This window comes from Lycium barbarum, chromosome 8 (assembly GCF_019175385.1).
Source record: "Lycium barbarum isolate Lr01 chromosome 8, ASM1917538v2, whole genome shotgun sequence".
NCBI classification, from domain to species: Eukaryota; Viridiplantae; Streptophyta; class Magnoliopsida; order Solanales; family Solanaceae; genus Lycium; species Lycium barbarum.
This window is the reverse complement of record NC_083344.1, coordinates 105,651,670-105,661,930: the sequence shown is the minus strand read 5'-3', so window position 1 is coordinate 105,661,930 and position 10,261 is coordinate 105,651,670. Positions and strand designations below refer to the sequence as shown.

Genomic DNA, 10,261 nt, shown 5'->3' with positions numbered 1-10,261 from the left:
TGGCTAGCTTCTTGTTATGCTAACGTTGATTGTAGAGAAAAGATAGTTCGATTTCAGTTCCCAGGAGAGACGATTATAGAGTGGTTGGAGAATACAACATCGCCAAGATGTAAGTTTATTTCATACCTCAAGGCAAAGAAGATGGTTAGAAAGGGTTATATTTATCATCTGGTTCGGGTGCATGACCTGAAAGCAGAGGTGCCGACTCTTCAATCAGTTCCGATAGTTAATGAATTCCCAGATGAACTTCCAGGTGTTCCTTCTGAATGGGAGATAGAGTTTACTATAGATGTATTGCCAGATACTCAGCCCATATCTATCCCGACTTATAAAATGGCACCTGCAGAGTTGAAGGAGTTGAAGGAGAAACTGAGAGACTTGTTAGAAAAGGGCTTCATCAGGCCCAGCATATCACCTTGGGGTGCACCGATACTATTTGTGAGAAAGAAAGATGGATCACTGCGGATGTGTTTTGATTATCGGCAGTTGAATAAAGTGACAATAAAGAATAGATATCCCCTCCCCAGGATTGATGATCTATTTGACCAGTTGCAGGGTGCTAAGTGTTTCTCGAAGATAGACTTGCGGTCAGGCTATCACCATGTGCGGGTAAAGGAGGCAAATATTCTGAAGACTGCATTCAGGACCCGATACGAGCATTACGAGTTTAGAGTGATGTCTTTTGGGCTGAATATTTATGGCTTTGATGAACCGAGTGTTCAGGCCATTCCTAGATATGTTCGTGATTGTATTTATCGATGATATTCTGGTCTATTCACGATCAGAAGAGGAGCATGCAGACCATTTAAGGACGGTACTTAGGGTGCTCCAGCACCAGAAGTTGTATGCTTAGTTTTCTAAATGTGAATTCTGGTTGACTTCAGTAGCATTCTTGGGGCATATTATTGGAGCTGATGGCATTCGGGTAGACATACAGAAGATTGAGGCGGTAAAGACTTGGCCTAGACCTACGACACCTACTGAGGTACGTAGTTTTCTGGTGCTAGCAGGATATTACAGGAGATTCGTGAAGAAGTTTGCCTCGATTTTGTCACCTTTAACAAGGCTAACTCAGAAGCCAACTAAGTTCTAGTGGACTGATGCATGTGAGCAACGCTTCCAGTTGCTGAAGGATAAGTTGACTACGGCTCCAGTTTTAACTCTTCCTGAGGGACCATATGGCTATGTTATTTATTGTGATCCCTCAGGCGTTGGACTAGGTTGTGTATTGATGCAGCATGGCAGGGTTATAGCCTATGCCTCCTGGCAGCTCAGAAAGCACGAAAGAAACTATCCTACTCATGATCTGGAGTTAGCAGCGATAATTCATGCTCTGAAGATATGGAGGCATTATTTATATGGCGTGCATGTTGACATATATACAGATCATAAGAGTCTCCAATATATTTTTAAGCAGAAGGAGCTGAATTTACGGCAGAGAAGGTAGCTAGAATTGCTAAAGGATTATGATATTGATATCCTATACCATCCAGGGAAAGCAAACGTTGTAGTAGATGCACTTAGCCGTAAATATATGGGTAGCTTGACCGATGTACAACCAGAACGAAAGGAGAAAGTTCGTGAGATTTGCCAGCTAGCTAACCTTGGAGCCCGTTTGACTGATTCTGGTGATGGCGGAGTTTCCGTTCGAGAAGTTGCTGAATCCTCTATCATAGAAGAGGTAAAGTGACGCCAGTACGAGGACCCTGTTATGGCACAGTATAGAGATGCACCTCTTCAAAAGGAGAAGACCCCATTCGAGGTTACATCTGACGGTGTGCTACGATACAGAGGCAGATTATGTGTACCTGAGGTTGCAGGGCTACGGCAACAGGTTATGGAAGAGGCACACTATGCTCGTTATTCTGTTCATCCAGGGCAACGAAGATGTATCATTACCTCAGATGTTTATATTGGTGGGATGGCATGAAAAGGGACATAGCAGAGTTTGTTGCTCAGTGCCCGAATTGTCAACAGGTTAAGGTCAAGCATCAGAAGCCTGGTGGATTATTACAGGAGATAGAGATCCCGACTTGGAAATGGGAAGTAATTAATATGGACTTCATTACAGTTTTACCTCGCACTCCGTGAAAATATGACTCTATATGGGTTATTGTGGATAGGCTGACAAAATCAGCCCATTTTCTTTTAGTCAGGACTACTTATTCAGCTGAGGACTATGCGAGGTTATACCTCAATGAGATAGTGAGACTTCACGGGGTTCCCACATCTATTATCTCCGAAAGAGGAGCTCAGTTTACAGCTAACTTCTGGAGATCATTCCAGGAGGGATTAGGGACACAGGTGTGTCTTAGCACAACATTCCATCCTCAGACTGACGGACAGGCCTAGCTTACTATTCAGACGCTACAAGCTATGTTACGAGCCTGTACTATTGATTTCAGAGGTAGCTGGGACGATCATTTGCCACTTATCGAGTTTGCTTATAATAATAACTATCATTCCAGTATCCAGATAGCACCATATGAGGCCTTATATGGGAGGAAATGCAGGTCACCTATTGGTTGGTTTGATGTTGGTGAGACTAAATTAATAGGCCCAGACATGATTCAGCAAGCTGTTGATAAGGAGAAGTTTATTCAGGAGAGGTTATTAGCAGCCTAGAGTCGACAGAAGTCATATGCAGATAATCAACGTCGACACTTAGAGTTTTAGGTTGGTGAAATGGGTGTTCTTTGAGGTGTCACCCATGAAGGGGGTAATGAGATTCGGAAAGAAAGGAAAGCTTAGCTCGAGGTACATTGGGCCTTATCAGATTATCCGTAGGGTAGGCAGGGTTGCCTATGAGTTGGACCTACCATCTGATTTGGAAGCAGTACATCCGGTCTTTCATGTGTTGATGCTTCACAAATGTATTGGTGACCCTTCTAGTGTATTCCCCGTGGATGATGTTAAGGTGACGGCAAAGCTGTCCTACGAGGAGAACCCTATAGCTACTCAATCGGCAAGTTAGAAGATTGCGTACTAAGGATGTGGCTTCCGTTAAAGTGTTATGGCGAAATAATAAAAGAGAAGAGATGACCTGGGAAGCCGAGGAGGAGATGAAGAATAAGTACCCTTACTTGTTCCGTACGCCTGCAGGTAATTGAAATCCCTCACTTGATTATGTTGATTGGTAGATGAGACTACATGTTATAGCGATAAGGGAGACTTCCCCGAAATTTTTATAAGACTTTATAGGACCAATTCAACATTCGAGGACGAATGTTCTAAAGGGGGGAAGGATGTTATACCCCGTATTTCTATACATTGGATTATTCGTAAGCTAATCGATATACGTTTAAGGACAAGATTAATTGTGGGGTATGAGATAAGGACTTTTAATCCCCAATTTTAATTAGTGTATGACTTGCTTATGAATTTCAATCAGTATAGAAATATTATTGGAGATTAGGAATTAATTAACCATGACTAGATTATTAAGTGGGGATTAGTTATTAATTAAGATTAATTAAGTTAGTTAATTATGCCATTAAGTGGGCCCCACCGAATTATATTATTAAAAAAATATATAAAAATTGATGATGCATTGTAATGGGGCACGTGCCCTGTGGATGGGCAATATATATATAGTCATAGTTGATGACTAATGTTGGCTACAAATTTTCATTTGCAATTTTACTCGATTGAGAACTAACAGAAATACATAGACATGGCTGCCAAGCTTTCGGCCATGGCAGTCCAGTTTTTTTTTAAAAAAATTATTAAATCCCAAAGTGTTTCACACGTTCAAGAAGGAAGCGACATAAGGTGTTGAATCGAGGAAGAGGAAATAGTGCGATTGGTGCAAGTGAGTGTAGAATCTGCTCTAATTAAATTAAGGTAAGACCTTCTCTTTTTATGGTGTAATTTGATTAGATGATCTTGTAATTAAGAGATTAACTCTCATTAAGTGGGATTGGATGCAAGAAATTATATACGTAAACGTTAAGGTTCTGTTTGGACCGTGTTGGTGTTGTTCCAATTTAGCTGGTGGATTAAATTTGATTAGTATTGTCGTTATTGTTGTATGGTAATTTAGGGTGATTTTTTCATGTTGAAAGGCTGGAAATATGGTGACAGATATATATAGGTGTTGTTGTCCATGACAAAATTATACTCTTCTTCGTGTGTTTGTAGTTTTGCGAAGTAAAGGTCGAAAATTATATTCTTGATGTTGTAGTCTTGGTGGACTGTTTCGAGCTGTTATTAAAATGATATGGAAGTAACCTTCTTGTACATGGAGGGTAGTTGATGTTGCTGTCGTGTTGTGTTAATATGGATCGTAAATTTGGAAGAAAACAAGGGCATAAGGTGTCGTATATGAAGCATATAATGATCTGCTTATTGTATAACCTTTGATGTTAATGACGTAAGTTGAAAAAATATTAAGAGAGGTTATTTGGTTGCTATTGTTGTTGTTGGTATTGCTGTGTTAATCGGAGATTAATTGGAAGTTCGGGTTAGACAAGATATATAGAGGAAATGCTGCCCGATTTCCGTCAAGTTCTTAACTAATCAAAGCCCTAATCAAGTAGTATGAACTAAGAAATGATTCCTATAAGTGACTGGTTGTAGATTTATAAGCTAGGAAGTGGTAGGTCACTAACAATAGTGTTACTTTCATATTAAATAGGTCAAAGAGGCGACGAAGCAAACTTGGCTACGGTTAATCTATAACAGGTATGTGAAGCTAACCCTTCTTTCTTTTTGGCATGATCTTTATAAAAAAAAATAGATGACGAGCATGTGACTTTAAAGAAACTCTTATTCTTAGAGCCACTTGGATGGCTAATGTTCTTGATTCCCAGAACCTACTTCATTATGACTTGATACGTGTCTATGATTCCAGAAGTTCTATTTTGATATAATCCATAGTGACATTCGAAGGATACTTGATATGATTATTGTCTCGACTTTCAAATGATGGTTCATTTTGATTACTCTATTGAGTCTCAGATATGTCTTAGTTTGCATATGGTTGCTCACTACTCTGCTCGTGCATGCCTCAATATATCTTTCACCGAGTCTCGAGCCGGGTTACGTTTTCGTGCACAGTTTCACTGCATTGCTCACCGAGTCCCTCTCTAGAGGGTCGGGATACGATATATATGATATGATGATATGATGATGTGATTATGGCGCCACAGATGGTATATGATGACTTTATTCACCGAGTCCCATAATGGGTCAGGTATGATATATGATATTGATATGCATGATTTCCATTTCATAAGGCAAGTGTATTGATATTTTGAATGTCATACTTGTCTCCTATAATCTCTATTTCAGTCAAGATTTCCTTTATTGTATTTCATGCTTTGTATACTAAGTACATATCTCGTACTGACCCCCTTCCTTCGGGAGGAGAGGGGCTGCGTTTCATGCCCGCAGGTACGCATACTCGATTTGGTGATCCTCCAGCATAGGACTTCTACTTAGCAGTCTTGGAGAGCTCCGTTGTTCTGGAGCCTAGACTTTTGGTACAGATCTTTTGATGTATATATGTATATATATATATATATTATTTCAGGGGTACGGCGGGGCCCTGTCCCATCATATTTTACTATCGATACTCTTAGAGGTCTGTAGACATATGTGTGGGTTTTGTATAAGTTTTGTTCAACTGTGTCTATATGGTTTGCTATGGATATTCCCGCTTGTAGTGGCAGCCTTGTCGGCTTGCATATGGTATTGACTTATTGTGGCAGCTTTGTCGGCTTGCGTATGGTATTGATATGTTGTGGCAGCCTTGTCGGCTTGCGTACCGTATTGACATGTAGTGGCAGCCTTGTCGACTTGCGTATCATATTGTGTATTGGTTAGCGGTGACTCCTCAGGAGACAGGTTTATGATATGAGACGTTATGAATCTTTAGCTGCTTTTATAAGTTCCATACAGTTCTTAATTTCAGCCTGACTAGATCTAACAGGTACGTGTACGAGTGTCCAGCTCGGGCACTAGTCATGGCCCACGGGGTTAGGTCATGACAAATATAGGTTGAGGTACTTCGGACTGCCTATTCGTATTGTATCACGGATAAGCGTTAAAGGTGTGTAAAGCTATCCCTTCTTCCTTTTGGCATGATTTATATGAAACGAACAAACGACGAATGTATACGCTCCTATTTAGAGACACTAGGATGGTTAGTGTTCTTGATTTCCATAAGCTATTTCATATGGTCTTGATACATGTCTATGATTCCTGAAGTTCTATTTGACATAATCCATAATGACATTCGAGGGATACGTGACATGACTGTCGCCGTTGATACTCAAGTGTTAGTTCATTCTACCTATTCTATTGAGTCTCAGATGATTATTAATTTGCATACGGTTGCTCACTACTCTGCTCGTGCATGCTGTTATTATATCTTTCACCGAGTCCCGGGCTGGGTATGTTTTCGTGCACAGTTTCACTGCATTGTTCACCAAGTCCCTCACTAGAGGGCCGGGTACGGTATATATATATATATATATATATATATGGTGATATGATGATATGATGATGTGATGATAGCACCGAGACCCCTGATGGGCCGGGCATGGTATACATGTATACGACTTTATTCACCGAGTCCATAATGGACCGGATATGGTATATGATATAGCAATGCATGATTTTCATTTCATAAGTCATAAGTACAGTGATTTCTTAATTGTCATACTTGTCTCTTGTCATCTCTATTTCAGTCATGATCCTCTTTATTGTATTTCATGCTTTATATACTCAATACATATCTCGTACTGACCCCCTTTCTTCGGGGGGCTGCGTTTCATGTCTGCAGGTACATACACTCCATTTGGTGATCCTCCAGCCTAGGACTTCTACTCAGCTGTTTGGAGAGTGATGTGGCGTGATTTTACGCCACAATTGATGCTTTTTAACTCTAACTTTTACTTGTTTTTAAGCAAGCCTATGTGATTTTACGTGGTTTTTAGTGTTTTCAGGAAAAGGAACAGATTTGGCAAGATCACAGTTGAAGTGCAGATCATGGTCGTAAATTGAAGTTTACGGACCGTATTCCACAATACGGGCCGTATTCCATGGCCGTGTTTAAGGATAACAGAACCAGAAGGTCAAACTGAGAAGATGGTGGTTTACGAGCTAGGTTTACGGACCGTATTTCAGTTTACGGGTATTCCATCACGTATTTAACCAGCTGAGCATCTGGCAGAAAGTGGAAGCAGAGGATGTTGAAACACGACCATGCAGTTTACGGACCGTAAAACAGTTTACGGTCCAGTTTACGGTCCGTATTTAAAAAGGGGAAGTTGCACAGCTGAGCAGCCAACTTGGGCGTAAACCATTTTTACGGTCCGTAAAGTGATTTACGGACCGTATTTTATCATGGTGGGACTAAAGTGTAAAATCTGTAACTTGTGTATTTCCCAAACATTATAAATAGTCTTTTTAGGGTTTCTAATTACGGTATTGAGTATTTTTATGCTTCTTGACATAGAACATTACATACTCTCTAGCTTGTGAAGATTAAAACATCAATTCAAGTATTCTCAATCCTTTTTCATTTCAAAGTAAGCTATTATGAATTCTCCAATTTCTTATTTCTTGCTCTTTGTTATTAGTAGCTAAATTCCCTTACTAGGGTTGTGAACCTAATGATGGGTGTTTTTTAAATTGGGTATTGTGAATGATATACACATAATGGATTTTTAGGGTTTAGTTATTCTTCATTCTTCATTCATAATTAATGGTTGAAAACATTAGTTAAAGCCATAAACCCTAAATTTATTTGGAAAAATAATTAGGGTTGGTAAGAATAATTAACATGAACTCAAAGCTTTAACCTTTGTTTAATAAATTCACTTAGGAATAAGATGAATTTACTTGGCATGATTAATCGTTCTTCATAGTTACTTTCTTATATTTGGAAAAATCATAGAAAGACATAATCTTTATTTATTGGGAAATAGTAGAGATTCACATAGTGATTAAGTGCATTCATAGAATGATCCATTAGAAGTATATCAAGATCAATACCCATGAGCATACACCCTATCTAACGGGGACACAACCTTAGTCTCTTTTACAATAAAATTCCACCAAAGAAATAGTTAGAAGTTAGCTATAGAAAAGACCAAGTTTTACCAACATTATCGGATTAAGACATTGGATCCAGAACTTAGCATCTACGACTTTAGTAATCTTTTTACACCATATTCCCTGTGGGATTCGACCCCAACCTTGTTGGGTTACTATATTTGACAACGTCCGCATTACACCATTAAGAGGTGTAATTTGAGCGTATCAAATTTTGGCGCCGCTGCCGGGGAATACGGTTTTGAAATTACTAAATAGTGTTTGCTTTGATTAAAGTCTTATGCTTATTCCATCCCACCTTGTTTGCTACTTTGTGTAAATAAGGTGAACATGAATCGACATCAGCAAAATCAACGAGCTGACAACCAAGGAAATGTGGTGAACAATCAGGCGAATGAACCAGTCGATGAAAATATTTTCGCTGAATTTGTTCCGGAGGAGGACTATGCATCTCCTATTGTTCAGCCTCGATTTGGAGCTGCTACTGTGAAGATTGACTCCTCTCTATACCAGTTGTTGAAACTCGAGGGATACTTTCGGAACTCTACCGAGAATGACCCCCACCATCATTTGAAGAATTTTGTGGATGTGTGTGCTAATCACATCCAGAACAATGTTTCACAAGATGCTATTAGGTTGAGGTTATTCAAATATTCCCTAGCGGGAGAAGCAAGAACATGGTTTGAGAAGCTGCCCCGGAATTCTATTACTTCATGGGCAGAAATGACAACTGCTTTTCTCACAAAGTGGTATCCCCCTAGCAAAAGAGCTGAAATTCGTGATAAGATATATGAATTTAAGCAGCGACCGGGGGAACAGCTATATGAAGCATGGGAGAGATTCAAGGAGTATTTGCAGGACAGCCCGAATCATGGTTTTCTGGATCATATATTGATGGAGAAGTTCTATCGAGGGTTAGACCCAGTCTCACAGTCAGTGGCTAATAATGCAGCTGATGGTTGTTTTATGAACAAGACCTTTCGACAAATAACCACCATACTTAACAAGCTGACAACTCATAATCAGGCTTGGCACTCAAACAATGCTGATATGGTACCATATGGTAGTGCCATGATCCAGAATATGGTGAGGGAAAATCAAGATACCCAGCAAACATTAGCAGCACTTGCAACAAATATTGCCTTGCTGACAAAGAAGTTTGATGAATCACAAATCAAAAAGGTAAATGTTTGTGAAGATAATACAGTCTTGCCGCAAGGGATGTACCATGCTCAAGATGGTCCGCTCCTTGAGGGGCCATCTAGGCAGGTTGAAGATGCCAACTATGTTAACAACCCTCAAGGGGGTTACCAAAGACAAAATTACCAAGGTGGCTATCAGAGTCAAAATCAATGGAGACCGCAGCAAGGCCAAGGCCAAGGTGCTTACAACAATTCTAGCAACTACAACAATAATTTTGGTGGTGGAAATCACAGGAGCTATAACAATAGCAACAATTTTGGAAACAAGAGTACAAATCCTTATATACCACCTAAAGGTGAGTCTTCAGAGCAAGGTAGTTCGAAGGTTGAAGCAATGCTTGAGCAGATTTTGGCAAACCAAGCTAAGTCTGACAGAACTTTATCTGGGCTGACAGAAACAGTGGGGTCCCATACAGCAGCTATTCAGAAGCTTGAGTCGTAGATGAGGGACATATCTAGAGAGCAGCACCCTCCTAAAAAGGGAGGACTTCCGAGTGACACTATTCCAAATCCTAGGAATGGGGGAGGCGGTATAGACCATGCATTTGCCATCACTACTAGGAGTGGTAAACAAATCCAGGGGGCTGCTGAGAAGATGATTGATCTTGAGCAAATAGATGAAGAGGATGAGGTGCAGTCCGACACACCCATCATTGCTGATGAGAGGCCTACTGACAAAAAGGTTGCTAAGATTCCAGAGATGGTGAGAGAAGCTGATGACACGAGTAAGCAGGCTGTAAAAGGGGCTCTACGCCCTTTGACGCAGCTATTCAAATCTAAACCTCCCTTCCCTCAAAGGTTGGTAAAGAAGAAAGAAGATGCTAAGTTCGAGAAGTTTTATGATCAGCTGAAGCAGTTGTCTCTAAATTTTCCCTTCTTGGAAGCTGTCAAGGAAATACCGGGTTTTGCAAAATACTTGAAGGATATGCTGACCAAGAAGAAGACGGTTCAACATGAAACCGTGAGTTTGACTCACACGGTGAGCTCCATCATCTCAA

General features: G+C 40.2%; 1 protein-coding gene and 1 non-coding gene across 2 annotated transcripts; one reads left to right on the top strand and one right to left on the bottom strand.

The window, feature by feature from the left end:
• Positions 1–8,833: 8,833 nt before the first annotated feature.
• On the bottom strand, positions 8,834–8,939 carry LOC132608422 (small nucleolar RNA R71). Its single transcript, XR_009570345.1, has one exon. It is a non-coding gene; the product is annotated as a small nucleolar RNA R71 (small nucleolar RNA).
• Positions 8,940–9,282: 343 nt separating this feature from the next.
• LOC132608078 (eukaryotic peptide chain release factor GTP-binding subunit-like) lies at positions 9,283–9,705 on the top strand. The gene has a single exon (XM_060322151.1). The coding sequence runs from the start codon at positions 9,283–9,285 to the stop codon at positions 9,703–9,705; it is 423 nt and encodes a 140-aa protein (XP_060178134.1).
• Positions 9,706–10,261: the final 556 nt, after the last annotated feature.

What these genes read in the sequence shown, in the direction of transcription:
- LOC132608078 (XM_060322151.1), top strand. Translation starts at nt 9,283, where the DNA reads ATGTACCATGCTCAAGATGGTCCGCTCCTTGAGGGGCCATCTAGGCAG.